The 19,841-nt window shown below is 42.4% G+C and overlaps 2 protein-coding genes across 2 annotated transcripts in view; one reads left to right on the top strand and one right to left on the bottom strand.

The window, feature by feature from the left end:
* Nucleotides 1-8,954, top strand: part of abhd12b (abhydrolase domain containing 12B) — a 55,035-nt gene extending 46,081 nt beyond the window's left edge. The window contains exons 11-13 of the mRNA XM_062968699.1: nucleotides 5,675-5,753; nucleotides 6,073-6,197; nucleotides 8,789-8,954. Coding sequence (XP_062824769.1) covers nucleotides 5,675-5,753; nucleotides 6,073-6,197; nucleotides 8,789-8,813 — 229 coding nt within the window. The 3' untranslated portion in view covers nucleotides 8,814-8,954. The remainder of the gene's footprint in view (nucleotides 1-5,674; nucleotides 5,754-6,072; nucleotides 6,198-8,788) is intronic.
* Nucleotides 8,945-19,841, bottom strand: part of pygl (glycogen phosphorylase L) — a 107,040-nt gene continuing 96,143 nt past the window's right edge. Inside the window, exons 18-21 of the mRNA XM_062968698.1 lie at nucleotides 18,156-18,363; nucleotides 14,653-14,787; nucleotides 12,059-12,125; nucleotides 8,945-9,816 (exon numbers count right to left, since the gene is read on the bottom strand). Coding sequence (XP_062824768.1) covers nucleotides 9,616-9,816; nucleotides 12,059-12,125; nucleotides 14,653-14,787; nucleotides 18,156-18,363 — 611 coding nt within the window. The 3' untranslated portion in view covers nucleotides 8,945-9,615. The remainder of the gene's footprint in view (nucleotides 9,817-12,058; nucleotides 12,126-14,652; nucleotides 14,788-18,155; nucleotides 18,364-19,841) is intronic.

Below are 19,841 nucleotides of genomic sequence, written 5' to 3'. Positions count from 1 at the left end.
AGCTGGTTATTGCGCCAAATTGCTATGTGTGTGTGTGTAAAAGAAATCCTCGCAAAGTTGCTTGCAAAAGATCTCTGCAAAAAGGCAGCTGAGCTTTTGCAGAGGCAAGCCACACCTCAAACAATGTATCGGTTTGCTGGCAGATGGCTGGGTTTGTCAGTTGGGAATCTGGGCTTGCAGGGAGAGCACAGAAAAGACAGGCTCTCTAGCTATGGTCAAGTAGCAGTTTAAAATATGCTATGCTGGGTATATTGAATGCTGATTGATTAGTTATTGATCCTATGTAACTACAAGGACATTGTACGATTGCTGAACTGTTTATTTGACTTCAACTCAACAAGTACAGTTTTCTTTGTTCTTTTAATTCCTCTGCCTGGTCTGACTCTTTTGCACATGGTGTTAACTGGACGCTGCTGGTTCCGCTATACACACTCACTAATAATGGGAATGGGGCATTTGAAAAGCAGCTTTAAAAGGTGGGACGGTGGAGGATTATTCATGGCCGTCCCTGTAAAATAGAGAAAGAAAATGCATATAAACACACGCTTTTTCAAAAATGAGAAGTGCCAGTGTTTTGCCTTGCACCATTTCATTGAGACTGCGTTTGTGCTGGAACCATAGCAGTTTGTTTTTCAGAGCGCTATTGATGGCAACTTGATGGAGATGCGGTCAGCCATGAAAGGCACACTTGCCTTATTGTTCTCTTTGTCCGGCAGACTTCAAAAACATTTTTTTACTGTGCTTTGTGTGTATGGAGATGGCTGTCACAAATAGTCAGACTGCTTTGCCTCCTTTGAGTCTTTAGACCAGGCATGGGCAAACTTTGGCCCTCCTGTCAGGTGTTTTGGGACTTCAACTCCCACCATTCCTAACAGCCTCAGGCCCTTTCCTTTCCTCCCTCAGCCGCTTAAGCTTAAGCTATCAGGCATTTCTCAACTTATCGGGAAAGTGACCCCAAGGGCCATATAGTCCAACCCCCTGCCATGCAGGAAAAGCACTCAATCCAAGCACTCCTGACAAATGGCTATCCAGATTTGAATTCATTTGGAGTAGCCAGATATTCCTGTGCTGCTGTTTTACCTTTTCTGTCCTGCATTTCCCCTGCTGCATCCTCTGTTCCATCCTCCCAAGTTAATAATAATAATAATTTTTTTTTTTCGTGTCAGGAGCAACCGGAGTTGCTTCTGGAGTGAGAGAATTGGCCGTTTGCAAGGACGTTGCCCAGGGGACGCCCAGATGTTTTTTGATGTTTTACCATCCTTGTGGGAGGCTTCTCTCATGTCCCCGCATGGAGCTGGAGCTGATAGAGGGAGCTCATCCATGCTCTCCCCGGGTGGGATTCGAACCTGGCAGCTTTCAGGTCAGCAACCCAACCTTCAAGTCACAAGGCTTTTATCCTCTAGGCCACCGGAGGCTCCATAATAATAATAATAATAATAATAATAATAATAATAATAATAATAATAATAATAATAATAATGTGGTGTTTAAGACTTTCATGGGCAAAATCTCTGGGTTGTTGTGAGTCTTCCAAGCGATATGGCCATGTTCTAGAAGCATTCCCTCCTGATGTTTCACCCACAACTATGGCAGGCATCCTCAGAGGTTGAGAGGTCTGTTTCCATGACACGAAGGAGGCGGGGCCTAAAGGAAGCGGGGGCTACCCTTCTGACTGGCAGCCAGGGGGAGAACGGCTCTTCCTCATCCACTCCCCGCCTTGTGTTTTTGGCGGGGTTTTTTAATTTGGACTTTATATTTCTAGGTTTATTTGATTGAAAGACATAGATTGGAAGACTATGTCTTTTGTGGCCAAATTTGGTGTGATTTGGTTGAGTGGTTTTGTTGTTTACTCCATGGGAAAAACGCACATTACATTTATATATAGATAGATATTTCTAGGTTTATTTAATTGAAAGATATAGATTGGAAGACTATGTCTTTTGTGGCCAAATTTGGTGTGATTTGGTTGAGTGGTTTTGTTGTTTACTCCATGGGAAAAACGCACATTACATTTATATATAGATAGATATTTCTAGGTTTATTTAATTGAAAGATATAGATTGGCTGGCTATGTCTTTTGTGGCCAAATTTGGTGTGATTTGGTTGAGTGGTTTTGTTGTTTACTCCATGGGGAAAACACACATTTCATTTATATATATATAGATATAGATATTTCTAGGTTTATTTGATTGAAAGACATAGATTGGATGACTATGTCTTTTGTGGCCAAATTTGGTGTGATTTGGTTCAGTGGTTTTGTTGTTTACTCCATGGGAAAAAAAGCACAATACATTTATATAAATATGGATATTTCTGGGTTTATTTGATTGAAAGACATAGATTGGCTGACTATGTCTTTTGTGACCAAATTTGGTGTGATTTGGTTCAGTGGTTTTTTTGTTTACTCCATGGGAAAAACGCACATTACATTTATATAGACTAGCTGTGCCCGGCCACGCGTTGCTGTGGCTTATGGGAATCCTTATGGAATAGCAGTGAACAGCCTTGCAGTCTCAAAGCCTGGCTGTTTTCTGGAGTAGCTGGAGCTTTTTGTTGTATGAACGTAGAGGCATGGATGAGGGGTTGTGCTGCCAAGTTTAGTGTTTCTGGGACGTGTAGTTTTGTTGTTTTGTCCTAGGCCGAAATTTCATTACCCTTTTATATATATAGATAGATATTTCTAGGGTTTTTTGACTGAAAGACATAGATTGGCTGACTATGTCTTTTGTGGCCAAATTTGGTGTGATTTGGTTCAGTGGTTTCGTTGTTTACTCCATGGGAAAAACGCACATCACATTTATATATATAGACTAGCTGTGCCCGGCCACGCGTTGCTGTGTCTGAGTCTGGTGGTGTTGGTCAGTCTACATTAGGTTGTATTTATGCTGTGACCTCCACCTTCTTTATACTCACATTAATAGTAGTATTTGAAGTCTGTTACCTTCTTCAATTTTTGTGTTGATTGATAATTGCTTGAGATCCCTGTTGTCTTTGGTTTGTTGTTAGTTGTAATGTCTGATTCTGCTGAGTGCGGTTTATATTTTTATTGTGGTACAATAGTCTTTTTTTTGTTTTGCCTGTGTAGGTGTTTATTATTGTTGTTGTAGTGGTCATGAAGGTTGGATAAGTTAGATGCTACTGCATTGTTTTTTGGAGGCCCAGTGTAGCACTGACTGGCCTCTCAGCCTCAGTGCCTGGCTGTTTCTTGCCTGTGATGGTGTTGATTCTTATTGTTGTTGTTGTTGTCATTGTTATTACTATAATTGTTTTTTTTGGAGGCCAAGTGTGAATGTAGGGATTGGGGAGGAGGATGAGTTGTGTTGTCAAATTTTGTATTTGTTATAGTCACAATGCGTTGTTGTGAGTTTTGTGGGTCCGGATTGTGTTTTTGTGGTGTGGTTGTGTTGTTACAACTGAGAGGGAATGCTTTTGTGTTGTGTTGCCAAGTTTCGTATTTCTGGGGCTTTTAGTTGTGTTGTTATAGTCATGATGCGTTGTTGTGAGTTTTGTGGGTCCGGATTGTGGTTTTGTGTTGTGGTTGTGTTCTTACAACTGGGAGGCAAGGCTTTTGCGTTGTGTTGTCAAATTTTGTATTTCTGGGGCGTTTAATTGTGTTATAGTCACGATGCATTGTTGTGAATTTTGTGGGTCCGGATTGTGGTTTTGTGGTGTAGTTGTGTTGTTACAACCGGGAGAAAAGGCTTTTGTGTTGTGTTGTCAAGTTTTATATTTCTGGGGCGTTTAGTTGTGTGCCAAGTTTCGTATTTCTGGGGCGTTTAGTTGTGTTGTTATAGTCACAATGCGTTGTTGTAAGTTTTATGGGTCCGGATTGTGGTTTTGTGGTGTGGTTGTGTTGTTACAACCTGGAGGGAAGGCTTTTGCATTGTGTTGCCAAGTTTCGTATTTCTGGGGCGTTTAGTTGTGTTGTTATCGCATGATGTGTTGTTGTGAGTTTTGTGGGTCCTGTGTGGTTTTGTGGTGTGGTTGTGTTGTTACAACTGGGAGGCAAGGCTTTTGCATTGTGTTGCCAAATTTTGTATTTCTGGGGCGTTTAGTTGTGTTGTTATCGCATGATGTGTTGTTGTGAGTTTTGTGGGTCTGGATTGTGGTTTTGTGGTGTGGTTGTGTTGTTGTAACCTGGAGGCAGGCCTTTTGCATTGTGTTGCCAAATTTCGTATTTCTGGGATGTTTAGTTTTGTTGTTATAGTCACTGCGCAAACAACTTTATCATTTTATATATATAGAATATAGAGGATTCCAGATTTAAAGACAGTAGAATAGAATAAGTTGGAAATGACTTGAAGGCACACGATAACAACGTCGTTGACGGGACTGTAGCCAGAAATGTTTTAGGTTGAGATGAAAATGTCTTTCCGGCGCCAAAATATTCTACCTCCTCTATAATTTAGATCAGGGGTCCCCAAACTTTTTAAACAGGGGGCCAGTTAATGATCCTTCGGACCGTTGGAGGGCCGGACTATAGTGGGCCGAGTAATAATAATAATAATAATAATAATAATAATAATAATAATAATAATAATAATAACAACAACAACAACAACAACAACAACAGCAACAATAAAAAGAGGTTTGGAAGAGACCCTTAGGGACATTGAGTCCAATCTCCTTCTGCCTTTGTGCACCGAAAGCACAAGAAAAACACCCCTGACAGATGGCCACCCAGCCTCAATGTTAATAATAATAATAATAATACTCAATTAAAAGACAAAGTATGGATTATCGATGTTGCAATCCCAGGGGACAGCAGGATTGAGGAGAAACAATTGGAAAAGCTGACACAATATGAGGATTTAAAGATCGAACTGCAAAGACTCTGGCACAAGCCAATCAAGTTGGTCCCAGTGGTGATCAGCACACTGGGTGCAGTGCCTAAAGACCTTGGCCTGCACTTAAACACAATCGACACGGACAAAATTACCATCTGTCAGCTGCAGAAGGCCACCTTACTTGGATCTGCCCGCATTATTCACCGATACATTACACAGTCCTAGACACTTGGGAAGTGTCCGATGTGTGATCCAATACAAGAGCCAGCAGAATGTCTGATGTGAACTCACCTTGTTGCATTTCAAATAATAATAATTGACAAAATTACGATCTGACAACTGCAAAAGGCCACCCTACTGGGATCTGCATGCATCATCCGAAAATATATCACACAGTCCTAGACACTTGGGAAGTGTTTGACTTGTGATTGTGTGAAACGAAATCCAGCATATCTATCTAGTTTGCTGTGTCATAATAAAATAATAATAATAATAATAATAATAATAATAATAATAATAATAATGGTTGTAAGAAGGGGGTTGGGCTAAATGACCTAAGGGGTCTCTTCTTCTCTTACAACCCTATTATGTCATAATAAAATAAAATAATAATAATAAAAGGGTTGTAAGAGAAGAAGAGACCCCTTAGGTCATTTAGCCCAACCCCCTTCTGCCCTTGTGCCATGGGGGGCCGGATAAATGGCTTCAATGGGCCGCATCCGGCACCCGGGCCTTAGTTTGGGGACCCCTGATTTAGATGGTCAAAGAACCAAATAAGATTTCTGCCACAGGATAATATACCTGGTTCATTACATTAACATTAAACATAACATTAAAAAACCCTCAAAATGTAGTTCTAATTTCTTTTTTTCTCCTTCCATTTGCAGTGTCAAAATCTTGTCCAGTCCTCTCTTGATCTTACACTCCGAAGATGATAAAGTCATACCTGTACAGCTGGGGAAAAAGGTAATTTCTAGAGGTATTTGGGTGGTGAAAGTGACTGCAAACTTTGGCCCTCCTTCCAGGTGTTTTGGACTTCAACTCCCATCATTCCTAACAGCCTCAGGCCCCTTCCATTTCCCCCTCAGCCGCTTAAGCGGCTGAGGGGGAAATGGAAAGGGCCTGAGGCTGTTAGGAATGATGGGAGTTGAAGTCCAAAACACCTGGAAGGAGGGCCAAAGTTTGCCCATGTCCACTCTATAGTCCGGGAAAAATTTCTTCCCGCACTCTGCTTGGGTTTTAGAAGTCTTGACACTCAAAACAACCATGTTTTCCACACTCGCAGCTCTTTGAAATAGCCCACAACGCCTCCGAGAAGAAAGACAACGTCCAGTTTATTTCCTTCCCCGCCGCCATGGGCTTGGGCCACGACCACATTGCCGCCAACCCCGAACTCGCGTCTATTCTCAAGTAAGTATGCCCAGAGCTCACCACCGCTTTGGTGGAATCGTAGAACTGGAATAGATTGGTAGGATTAGGGAGTCTTTCAAAGATTAAGACTGAAAAAAATTAAACATTTTAAAGCTGTAGATAATAATTAATTGTCGAAGGTTTTCATGGCTGGAATCACTGGCTTGCCGTGAGTTTTCCAGGAGTCTGGCCATGTTCCAGAAGCATTGTCTCCTGATGTTTCGCCCACATCTATGGAAGGCATCCTCAGATGTTGTGAAGTCTGTTGGAAACTAGGCAAATAGGGTTTATATATCTGTGGAATAATGTCCAGGGTGGGAGTAAGAATTCCTGTCTGTTTGAAGCAAGTGTGAATGTTGCAATTGATTATAATGATAATAATAATAATAATAATAATAATAATAATAATAATAATAATAATTAATAATAATATTATTATTATTAATAATAATAATTGGGTGCTGTGCCAAAAGATCTCAGCCGGCATTTGGAAACAATAGACATTGACAAAATCACCATCTGCCAACTGCAAAAGGCCACCCTACTGGGATCTGCACACATCATCAGAAATTACATCACACAGTCCTAGACACTTGGGAAGTGTTCGACTTGTGGTTTTGCGAAACGAAATCCAGCATATCTATCTTGTTTGCTGTGCCATACAACGTCGTTGTGTTGATAATAATAATAATAACTTTATTTTTATACCCCGCCCCATCTCCTCGATGGGACTCGGGGCGGCTTACATGGGGCCTGGCCCGATAAAACAAACAAATAACAGTAACAACGCAATAAAACAACGATTAGCATTGAATAGCCTTGTAGCATCAAAATCTAGCTACCAGTATTAAAAAAACCTCTAAAATCAGGATAGTAAATAAAGATCAAAACTCAGAAAACTGGGGATTCCAGACCGGAAACAATCAGGGCCAGCCAACACCTCCCAATAAAGGATTCCCCAAGGCAGGAAGCAGCCAAGCCTTGAAGATGCAAGGCCATTCAATGCTAATCAAGGTGGCCAATTGCAACATTCACACTTGGCCCAAACAGCAAGAGTGCTTTCCTCCAACATAGACGTTCCACAGATATATATATATATATACATATATATACACACAGTAGAGTCTCACTTATCCAACACTCACTTATCCAACGTTCTGGATTATCCAATGCATTTTTGTAGTCAATGTTTTCAATATATCATGATATTTTGGTGCTAAATTCATAAATACAGTATTTACTGCATTACTGCATAGCATTACTGCATATTGAACTATTTTTTCTGCCAAATTTGTTGTCTAACATGATGTTTTGGTGCTTAATTTGTAAAATCATAACCTAATTTGATGTTTAATAGGCTTTTCCTTAATGCCTCCTCATTATCCAACATATTCGCTTATCCAACATTCTGCCGGCCCGTTTATGTTGGATAAGTGAGACTCTACTGTATATATATGTGTGTGTGTGTGTGTGTGTACCGTATATACTCGAGTATAAGCCGACCCGAATATAAGCCGAGGCACCTAATTTTACCACAAAACTGGGAAAACTTATTGACTCAAGATGAGGGTGGAAATGCAGCAGCTATGGGTCAATTTCAAAAATAAAATAAGATATTAATAAAATTGCATTATTTGAGGTATCAGTAGGTTAAATGTTTTTGAATATTTATATAAAACTGTAATTTAAGATAGTAAGACTTTAATAAGATAAGACTGAATACCTATATACTCGAGTATAAGCCGACCTGAATAGAAGCCGGCCAGGACCATCACTCGAGTATAAACCGAGGGGAGCTTTTTCAGCCCTAAAAAGGGCTGAAAAACTAGGCTTATACTCGAGTATATACAATACATACCCCACTTGCCTAGTTTCCAACAGACCTCACAACCTCTGAGGATGTCTGCCATAGATGCAGGCAAAATGTCAGGAGAAAATGCTTCTGGAACATGGCCATACTATTGCGCCAAATTGCTCTGTGTGTGTGTGTGTGTGTAAACAAATCCTTGCAAAGTCGTTTGCAAAAGAACTCTGCAAAAGAGCTCAGCTTTTTGCAGAGGCAAAGCCATGCCTAAAACAATGTATCTGTTTGCTGGCAGATGGCTGAGATTGTCAGTTGGGAATTTGGCCTTCAAGAGAGAGCACAGAAAAAGGCAGGCTCTCTATAGCTACGGTCAAGTAGCAGTTTGAATATGCTATGCTGTATATATATTGAACGCTGATTGATTAGTTATTGATCTTATGCAACTACATGGACATTGTACAATTGCAGAACTGTTTTATATTTCAACTCAACAAGCAAGAGTAAAGTTCCTCTGTTCTTTTCAATTCCTCTGCCTGGTGTGAGTTTTCTTTGCACATGGTGTTAACTGGACGCTACTGGTTCCGCTATTTTCACTCCCTAATACATACAGCCTGGAAAACTCACAGCAACCCTGAAGATAGAATTATTTTCATGCAGGGGTTTCCCAAGACCGTAAAACAATATCAAGTGTTCTTTTCAATGTTCCAAAGGTTGGGAAAGCCAAACAACTATGGACATTGTATAACAGTGTCTCTGACTAAACTGATTTATTTTTCTTCCCCAACAGAAATTTCCTCAAGAGCATTAAGTGACACCCATCCTGCCAAACCTGCCAACAGCTTTTGAGACCACGTCACATCTTCACACACCATTAAGGAAGCTTTCTATTTCAGACCTGCCACGGATATAATAATAATTATTATACTAATAAAAGAAACTGTGATGGCGACAAATGTGGGTTTTGTTTTATTTTTGTCATGCAGATATATTTTTTTCCAGGAATGTACGATCCTACATTGGAAGCAACTAGGCAGTGTGCAATGGGTGGTAACAACACAAGAGAGATGTTTTGGGGCTCTGTCAAAAATTTGGATGCTTTGCACAGATAGATGTGAACCGAGCTGGTAGCTGCTGAGCCCACAAATGGCAATTTCCCGAAGAAACGTAGTAGCACCTGAGACATACTGCACCGGTTATATACCGCAGGGTATATTTTGTAAAGCACATTGGTCGGGCAATTTGGAAAGATTCAGACAAACTAGATGCTAAACTCTCAAGGGAGTAACTCTGAGCAATGAGAGTCACAATAACTTGCCATTTTATCACCTCCAAAGAGCGTTGAGATAGCAAATGTTTGACTTCCCACACCCATCTCTCTCTCTCTAGGATCATGGAAACTGGTTTTGCAGAGACCCAGAGATTCCAATGGGATAAACTCTTGCGCCGCACTGAAACCAAATTGAAAATCTGCAAAGCATGCACACGTCAACCGATCTGCATTTCTGCAGAGTCGCCCAAATCCCCTCCCATTACACGCGAGATAGAGAAACAGCAGGTAGCATCTACTACTGTTATTCACTAGGCAATGACAAGGACGTGTTTCCCTTCCCCGATTCACATGTGCAGCTTCCCCGTGGCGTCGTTGGCCAGCATCTCGTCGGCCACGTCGCGGGGCACGTTGGGAGGGGGGATGCGCAGGTCGGAGGGCTCCACGCCCCAGATGTCCCGCGCATACTCCTTGATGGTCCTGTCGCTGGAGAACTTCCCCGAGGAGGCAATGTTCCGGATCACCATCTTGGTCCACTCCTTGGAGTTCTGTGAAGGAAGCAAACTCTTAGAAATCCAACCCACGCCAGGACAAATGTCTGATTTCTATATACCAGGCATTGGCAAACTTGGGATCTCCCTCCAGGTGTTTTGGACTTCATCTCCCACAACATGGGTATGCAGATGATCCCTTGATTGAGTTTTCCGGACTGTCTGGCCATGTTCCAGAAGCATTCTCTCCTGACGATTCACCTGCATTTATGGCACACATCCTCAGAGGCGGTGACGTGTGTTGGAAACTAGGCAAATGGGGTTTATGTATCTGGAATGATGTCCAGGGTGGGAGAAATAATCCTTGTCTGTCCGAGGCTAGTGTGAATGTTACCATTGGCCGCCTTGATTAGCAATGAATAGCCTTGCCCCTGGTGGCACAGTGTGTTAAAGGACTGGATAGCCCCAGGAGGTCATCTACTGAAATACTTTTTGGCACTATGTGAATTAGTTCACACAAACACTCTCCATCCATCAACTACTGGCCTGGTCCATGCCTGATATACATACATCTATATCTATTATCTATATCTATTATCTATATCTATATCCACAATAAAAGTGAAAACCCGTATGTGTGTATGTGGTACAGGTGTCTGTTTACACAGACAGCCTCCGGCCTCTAGTTCCCAGTGCTGAGGAGCCACCAAGTCACTCTTTTCCACTGACATTGTGGTTATAGCGAGCGCCATGAACATGTAGCCCAACTCCTGCCAATGTCCTCCCCAAACACTATGGCCCACCACCCAAGGAATGGGACCATTTCATCCTAGATTGTGCCTTGTCCTCCACCACAGGCAGGCATCCCAGGGTTCTCCATTGCTGTGGAATTTGCATGGCCCCGCCCACTGCCCTTCTCTTTCCAATCTGTCTGCAGAACAAACACAGCACAACTACACTTTCTGGACAAGTTTGGGGGATTGACTCCTCATGGTAGAAGTTGTAGTCCACCCTGCATCAAGTCAGAGCCCTGTGACTCCTACTGGGGAACTTATAGGAGTTGTAGTTCACCTACACCCAGAACGCTATGAACCCAAACAATGATGGCTCTAGGCCAAACTTGCACTGCATACCCGATATGCCCAGATTTGAACACTGGTGGGTTTGGGGGGGATTTGGCCTGGACATTTGGGAGTAGTAGGTACTGGGATTTATAGTTTACCTGCAATGAATGAGCACTTTGAACCCCACCAATGATGGACCAGGACCAAACTTGGCACACAGAGCCCCCATAACCAACTTTGGGGAAAAGGGACTTATAGTTCACCTGCATCCAGTGAAACAGTGACCTCCACCGACAATGGACTGGAACCACACTTCGCACAGAGAAGCCTCATGACCAACTGAACATACTGCAGGGGTTTGTGGGAATGGGCCTTGATTTTGGGAGTTGTAGTTCACCTGCATTCAAAGAGCACTAAACCCAGCCAACAACGGATCTGGACCAAATTTGGCACACAGACTCAGCATAGCCTACTGTGGATACTGACAAATGTTTTGGGGCAATTGCCCCTGGAATCTGGGAGTTGTAGAAGTTCACCCCCTTCCAGAGAGCACTGCAACCAGGCGATGACCAGGCAACAACACATCTGGACCACACTTGGTTTACAGACCCAAAATGGCCAACTTTGAATACGGCAGGGTTTGGGGAGGATTGATCCACGACTCTGGGAATTGTAGTTCGCCCACTCCAAACTGAGAATACATAACATTCAAAGACAAATAATGCCTTTTTCAAATAACCCGGGCATTGCCGGGTCCCCAAGCTATATAATATATAGACATTACTTGGGGCTCCATGAGAAATTTTTTGCTTCAAAAAGGGCTCCATGGCCAAAAAAGTTTGAGAACCCTCTGCCCTAAGCCATTTCTCAAAGGGCTTGTGGTTTCCAGGTCTTTGATTATCTTGGGCTGCATCAACACTGTAGAACTGATGCAGTGTGACACCACTTGACCTGCCACGGCTCAATGGTATGAAACCCTGGGAGTTGTAGTTTGGTGAGGTAGCAGCACCCTTGGGCAAAGAAGGCTAAAGACCTTGTAAAACTACAGTTTCCAGAATTCCATGGCATTCAGCAATAGCAATCAAAGTGTCATCAAATTGCAATAATTCTACAGTGCAAATGCATCCTTCCTTACCCTTCCAGCTTGTCAATATTTCTCTTGAACTCCCCATCCAATGCTTGGTTGCCCACCCAAAGTCTTGCCACAATGATACCACTCCCCAGACTTTGCTTACCATGTAGAGCTGACTGACTTTGTCTTGACATTTGACGTAGGCTTCGTAGTCTGCAAAGACTTTGAACCTGTCCATGAGCAAAATCAAGAAGAAAGAGAGAAATTGTATGTAAGTCAAGCATATTCATGGTTAATTGTAAAATCAGGCAAACCTCAGTGATCGATGTAACCATGAGGCAATTCATTGTCTGATGTAACTATGAAGTAATCCCAAGCAAAAAGGATGAAGTAATGCAATAGTTGATTGGATGGTATTTGTATGAATTGGGATAGCAAATGAAATATTGTGTGGATCAGTGTGGCTGCTGTTTTGTTAAAGAGACATCCAATAATTTGTTGTGAGCAGAAAGAGGGAGAAAATGTGTTTTTTGCAGACTCCTGGTTTGGAAAACTACTTCCGCTGTTTGTGCGTCTCCTGTTCAAATCAGGTGAACTCTAGAGTTACTAAGATAACCTGAGCTAGCTTCTACTTATACATGGACTGGACATTGAGGTAAAAATACCCAACAAAGAGAGAATTAAGAACAGTAACAGTCTTCTTGATACAGCAGGTCAATCATCCCTTGATACAGGTCAAACATCCCTTATCCATAATTCCCAAATACAAAATATTCCAAAATTCAGAACTGTCCGCACAGGTGGTTGAGTGAGTGACACCTTTGCTTTATGACAGTTCAATGTACAGTAGAGTCTCACTTATCCAAGCCTCGCTTATCCAAGCCTCTGGATTATCCAAGCCATTTTTGTAGTCAATGTTTTCAATATATCATGATATTTTGGTGCGAAATTCGTAAATGCAGTAATTACTACATAGCATTACTGCGTATTGAACTACTTTTTCTGCCAGATTTGTTGTATAACATGATGTTTTGGTGCTTAATTTGTAAAATCATAACCTAATTTGATGTTTAATAGGCTTCTCCTTAATCTCTCCTTATTATCCAACAAATTCGCTTATCCAACGTTCTGCCGGCCCGTTTATGTTGGATAAGCGAGACTCTACTGTACTTAAATTTTATCTCATGCGCAAAATTATTTAAAATATTGCAAAAATATAAAATTGGTGCTATGTGAATAAGTTGTCTATGAAATATGTGTTAGGATTTTCTGTGTGAGGGAAAACTCCCAAAACACAATAATACAAAAGCAGGATACTTATGGTTGAGCATTCAGCTCACAGCAAGCAGAGCATGAAGTGCCACATGGCTGTAAAAGAATTTAGTGCTCAGGAGGCAATGATCCGGAGTTCAATCTTTAAAATTACAAAAGGTTTATTTACAAAAATAATAACTACATTTCTTAATAGTAAAGAACCGGGTCTGAGCTACACTAACTAACCCCATCTCTTCCAGGGTTCACATCTCTCCTGACACACAAGCAGAGAGAGATCTCGAAACACACAACACACACCAAAATGGAAAAGTACAAGTCAAAGACAAAGGACGTTCACCTGCAAAGTATCCATTCTACATAACCAATCAGTATTAGAGAGGAGAAAAGATATATACATCCCAAGTGGCATTCAGAAGTTTGAGAGATTTACCTCAGCCTATTCTAAGCTAACTAATGATTCCTCATTGAGGACTGCAGACTTGGGCAGTGGGCATTGAACTCCAACAATATGAACTTATCGTTTAGACTTGGGTCCCATCCACAAGATATCTCATTACGTATATCCAAGCATTTGAGCACCCGGGCTGTGGCGCAGGCTGGTTAGTAGCCAGCTGCAATAAATCACTCTGACCAAGAGGTCATGAGTTCGAGGCCAGCCTGTGTTGGAGTGAGCACCCGACCATTAAAATAAAAAAATAGCCCTGCTCGTTGTTGACCTAAGCAAGCCGAAAGATAGTTGCATCTATCAAGTAGGAAATTTAGGTACCACTTATGTGGAAAGGCTAATTTAACTCATTTAGGTAAGGTAAAGGTTTTCCCCTGACGTTAGGTCCAGTCGTGACCGGCTCTGGGGGTTGGTGCTCATCTCCATTTCCAAGCCGAAGAGCTGGCGTTGTCCATAGACACCTCCAAGGTCATGTGGCCGGCATGACTGCATGGAGCGCCGTTACCTTCCCTATTGATCTACTCACATTTGCATGTTTTCTAACTGCTAGGATGGCAGGAGCTGGGGCTAACAACGGGCACTCATTCCGCTCCCGAGATTTGAACCTGGGACCTTTTGGTTTGCAAGTTCAGCAGCTTAGCGCTTTAACACACTGTGCCACCAGGGCCCCACTTAACTAATTTACAACACCATAAAAATCATCCAGCAGCGTTTGGAATGAGGAAGTATCCAAGGACTCGGCGTCACAGTGGATAATGAAGCAGCTGTGGTCGGAATCGAGCATACCCTCAGGAAGCTGGAGAAGGTTAAATTGCCTCTGTGTCTGTCTCTGTCTCTATGTTCATATGGCACAATGTTTGCCATGTACGTGTACACTGTAATCCACCCTGAGTCCCCTTCAGGGTGAGAAGGAAGGACGGAATATAAATACTGTAAATAAATAATAAGTAAATAATCCAAAATACACTTCTGGTTCCAGGTATTCTGGACAAGAGATATCTTGTAAGGGAAAAATACATTGATCTCTCTGCACTGACCGGTCATGTTGGAACAGCATGTTGACGATGTCTCTGAACATGTCGGGGTCTTTGGGCGAAAAGAAGCCGCTCTTGATCTGGTCCATCACTTGCTTGAGCTCGGGGAGCCTGTCGTAATACTCCTGAGCATTGTACCTGGAGGGAAACCGGCGGGAAGACGGCGCTTTAAGACCAGAACGGGAAAGGGTGCTTCTAAGAAAATCCCTTTTGGAAATCCAACCTCCACAAGATCTTATATCAAAGTCATTTATTTATGTACAGCTTCCCGAGGCAATGCATTAAAGAATGCAAAATTCTAAACCTGAGAGAACACCTCTCTATGAATTTCTAGGTCTTCTTGCATGACTCTGTTGGATTATGGTTGTATGTGTATGAAATGTAAATCAAGTGTTTCTGCTGTTTTTGCAAGAGTGTGGGTTTCAGCAATGAAACAGTTAACAGCAGGCTAGTTAGACTGACAGCCTGCTATGACCTATCAGGCATGGTTTCCGGCTTTGGAAGTCAGAACTTCCTGCAGACTGAGGAATGTGCTTTCTTATCTCTGTGTGTTGAGCTGTGCTTGCCGAGCGAAGAGGCTATAGAAGAATGCCAGCTCAGAGCGATGGATTTTGCTATGCTTTGTAAATATGTATTATAGATATTGAAATAAGTGTTTGGACTTCAGACTATACATGTCTTAGAGTCTAACATTGAACAGAGGAATTGGTGAGGCAGCCGATTCACCAATTCATCAGGGTGCTGGTGTGCAGATGATCGATGGTGTTTTGAAGAAACCCACTCTACACACACCCTGACACCACGCTGACAGATTCTATAGCAGGCATGGGCGAACTTGGGCCCTCCTGGTGTTTTGGACTCCAACTCCCACAATTCCTAACTGCCGGTAGGCTGTTAGGAATTGTGGGAGTTGGAGTCCAAAACACCTGGAGGGCCCAAGTTTGCCCATGCCTGCTATAGACTCAATTTCCAGATAATTGTGGTGCTCAAATTCCTAGACATTCCTAGACATTGGAGCAAGTGTAAATGTTGCAATTGACAACCTTGATTAGCATTGAGTAGCCTTGCAGCTGCAAAGTCAATCATCGATGGAGCCCTGTCATTAGGTTTTACACTCTTGGTTATGTTTTTCATGACTATTGTTTTATGCATTCCTGTTTATGTGTATAATGTTTTAATTGCTGCATGCTTTAACTTTTTGTACGTTTCCTGCTGTGTTGGAAACCGTTCTGAGTCCCTTGAGGAGATAGGGTGGTATATAAATAAAGTTTCATTATTATATTATTTTCAGTGTTGTTGCCTGGAGGCATCCTCTGTTTGGGAGGTGTTAACTGGCACTTGATTGTTTGCTGTCTGGAATTCCCTTCTTACTGAGTGTTGTTCTTTATTTATGGCTTTGATTCCGGTATAATCAAATTCATGAATAATCAAATCCACAAAAGTGAAAACAACAAATGTGGAAGGGGAAACTGTAAGTAATAAATAAAAGGTAAAGGTAAAGGTTTCCCCTGATGTTAAGTCCAGTTGTGTCCGATTTCTAAGCCGAAGAGACGGCGTTGTCCGTAGACACCTCCAAGGTCATGAGGCCACTGGCATGACTGCATGGAGTGCCGTTATTTTCCCATTGGAGCAGTACCTATTGATCTACTCACACATGTGGGTTTATCCTGTATTCAGTAACAGGGTGAACACAATGTGGTGTTGGTTTATTTTTGGGTGTAAGGATGAAATGATGAATCAAGTGTTTTTTACTGTTTGTAACTGTGTATACCAGACATGTGTTCCAGCATATTAAGTTAATGGCAGGAGGCCAGTTTGAGTGATAGCCTGCTGCAGCCTATAGGTCAGGGGCCCTTAAACTTTTTAAGTGGAGGGCTGATTCACGGTCCCTCAGACTGTTGGGGGGGCGGACTAGGATGAAATAGTCCAAAATTAGGATTGTTGTTGTTGTGTGCCTTCAAGTCGTTTCAGACTTAGGTCAACCCTAAGTCTAAAGTTTAGGACAGAGGCCAGGTCAATGACCTTGGATGCCCATGGGCCTTAGTTTGGGGACCCCTGATCTAGATGATCATAAGACCATAGGTAAGAAAAGGGCCCCCCAAAGGCCATCTAGATAATCTCATAAAACCATAGGTAAGGAAAAGGACCCTCAAAGGCCATCTAGATGGTCTCATAGGACCATAGGTAAGGAAAGTGACCTCTAAAAGCCATCTAGATGGTTTCATAAGGCCATAGCTAAGCAAAGAGACCTTCAAAGACCATCTAGACGATCTCATAAGACCCTAGGTAAGCAAAAGAGACCTCCAAAGACCAAGTAGACTTAGGTCAACCCTAAGTCTAAGGTTCAGGGCAGGGGCCAGGTCAATGACTGTGGAGGGCCGCATCCGGCCCCCGGGCCTTAGTTTGGGGACCCCTGCTATAGGTCGTGACTTCCGGCCTGACAGGACGTTCGTCATTCTACTGTGGAATGTGCTCTTATCTGTAGTGTGTGTGCTCTGCTGAACGGCAAGGAGAAAGCATGTCTGCAACGAGTGATGGACTTTGTATCTTGTAAATTAACCTTGTATATATGGAATAAAGCCTCAGAACTGCTGCCTTCAGCTGATTTGCGACTGAGGTGTCATTTGTCGGTACTGCTTCTCTGGACGGGAAGCAGTCTGAATTGGTGAGAGTCAAAGGATCACCAATAAATCAGGGTGCTGCAGAGCTGATGTTTTTAAAGCCCACCTTGACATGTAGTCAGGTGCAACTCCACTTTAAGCTTTGATGAGGTAAACTAATGGCTATACTCCAAACCAGTGCTTCTCAAACTCCGCTCCCCCAGGTGTCTTGGACTTCATCTCTCACAATTCCTAACAGCTGGAAAGCTGGCTGGGATTTCTGGGAGCTGAAGTCCAAAACCTAGAGAGAGGGCCACATTTGTTCATGCCTGGTCTACACTCTAGAATGAATACACTTGTCATTGTCTCTGTCCTGTTTTGTCTTTCAAGAACAGCCTTAAAACAATATGGTAAGTAAATGAAAACTGCTTTACTTCCGCAAAACATAAAGTACAGCACACTCAGTGGAATAATGCAAAATGAAGCAAGGAAGTATTAGAGTAAGTACAGTTCTTAGTCGCTGATAAATTCCCAAATCAATAGCAGTCTTACTTCAGATAAAGAAAGAGCAATAAATCCTTAGGAGCAGTTTCCCAGATGCAGACTTGAAGCAGGCACAAGGGGATCAAAGGCTTAGGCATTAGAGTCAGTTTGTTGCCAGCAAGAGCTGGCTGCACCTGCTTCTGCTTTATAGCCCTGAGTCCCCTCACAGCTAGTAGGGCAGTTCCTAATTTCTCAGCTGCATTTCTGGCAGCTATTCTAGCTGAACAACATCTCTCCTGTGTTTCGCCTCTCCTTAAAAGTGGGTACTTGCAAAATCTCCTCCTCAGATTCCAACTGCCCCTCTGATTCATGAACACTTTCCTGCTCCCCTTCCTCTTCTGTCAGTCTTCCATCCCCACTCACCCCCTGCGGTCCAGCGCGGCCACGTCCTCCACCCTCATGCCGAAGATGAACAGGTTCTCCTCCCCGGCCTCCTCCGCCATTTCGACGTTGGCACCATCCATGGTCCCGATGGTCAGGGCCCCGTTGACCATGAACTTCATGTTGCCGGTTCCCGAGGCCTCTGTGCCGGCGGTGGAGATCTGCTCCGACAGGTCCGTGGCCGGGATCACTGCCAGGAAGAAACCATATTTGTAGAAGATACCTCATGCCCAGCTTGCAATGTTTACATCCAATAAAAACAAGGCCACACACAGAGAAGCCACACTTTGGGAGCACTGGTTGGGATCCTTCATTACCACCTACATGGCTTAATTTATGAGCCTAGAACAATAATGTATGTGCATATACACTCTTGTGTAACTCACAAGGAATGTAACATAAATCTGGTTTCTACAACTTTACCTGAGAGTAAGTTACTTCAAACTATATTACATATAAAGAAATTACTTTCAGAATATCAATACCCGCTTAATTTATGAGCCTGTCATTACACTGCAGACATGCAATACAACCCTGATGAGGAAATTCTGATCTTTCATCACATACTTTATGAGCAGGGATTGTCTCACCCACATACCCACAAGTTTTGCATTTCTATGGCTATTATTTACACCGACAGTTCTGCTCATAAAGGTCGTTATCATCATGATGCTTTTTCATGCTTTACTTGCCACCCGGATTGGGACACAAGGCAGTTTTGGAAGTGCTGAAAAACCTTTGTTTGGTGGTTGTTTTACTTATTAAGTGCAATGTCCATTAATCTATATATATAAAAGGGTAATGAAATTTCAGCCTAAGACAAAACAATAAAACTACACATCCCAGAAACACTAAACTTGGCAGCACAACCCCTCATCCACGCCTCTACGTTCATACAACAAAAAGAAAAGAAAAATAAAGTCCTAATTAGAGGGAGAGGAATAATTGTTTTTATCCAATTGCTGCCAGTTAGAAGGCTAAGCTCCACCCACTTGGTCTCCTAGCAACCCACTCAGTCCAGGGGACAGGCAGACTTAGGCCTCACTTAGGCCTCTTCCACACTGCCTATAAAATACAGATTATCTGATTTGAACTGGATTATATGGCAGTGTAGACTCAAGGCCCTTCCACCCTGGATTATCTTGAGTCCACACTGCCATATAATCCACTTCAGTGTGCATTTTATCCAGCTGTGTAGAAGGGGCCTCATATAATCCAGTTCTAAGCAGATAATATAAGATTATAAATATACAGTAGAGTCTCACTCATCCAACATAAACAGGCCGGCAGAACGTTGGATAAGTGAATATGTTGGATAAAAAGAAGGGATTCAGGAAAATTAGGTAATCGTTATACAAATTAAGCACCAAAATATCATGTTATACGACAAATTGGACAGAAAAAGTAGTTCCATGCGCAGTAATGCTATGTAATAATTACTGTATTTACAAATTTACCACCAAAATATCACAATGAATTTAAAACACCGACTACAAAAATATTGACTACTAAAAGGCAGACTGTGTTGGATAATCCAGAACATTGGATAAGCAAATATTGGATAAGTGAGATTTTACTCTACAGGGGAAAACCTTTACCCTTGACCTTAACTACCACCAATTCCTCAATACTTTATTTCCCATACCACCAGACTTCACCACAGCAACG

Source organism: Anolis carolinensis, chromosome 1, assembly GCF_035594765.1.
Source record: "Anolis carolinensis isolate JA03-04 chromosome 1, rAnoCar3.1.pri, whole genome shotgun sequence".
Lineage (NCBI taxonomy): Eukaryota > Metazoa > Chordata > Lepidosauria > Squamata > Dactyloidae > Anolis > Anolis carolinensis.
This window is presented reverse-complemented; position numbering and strand designations above follow the sequence as displayed.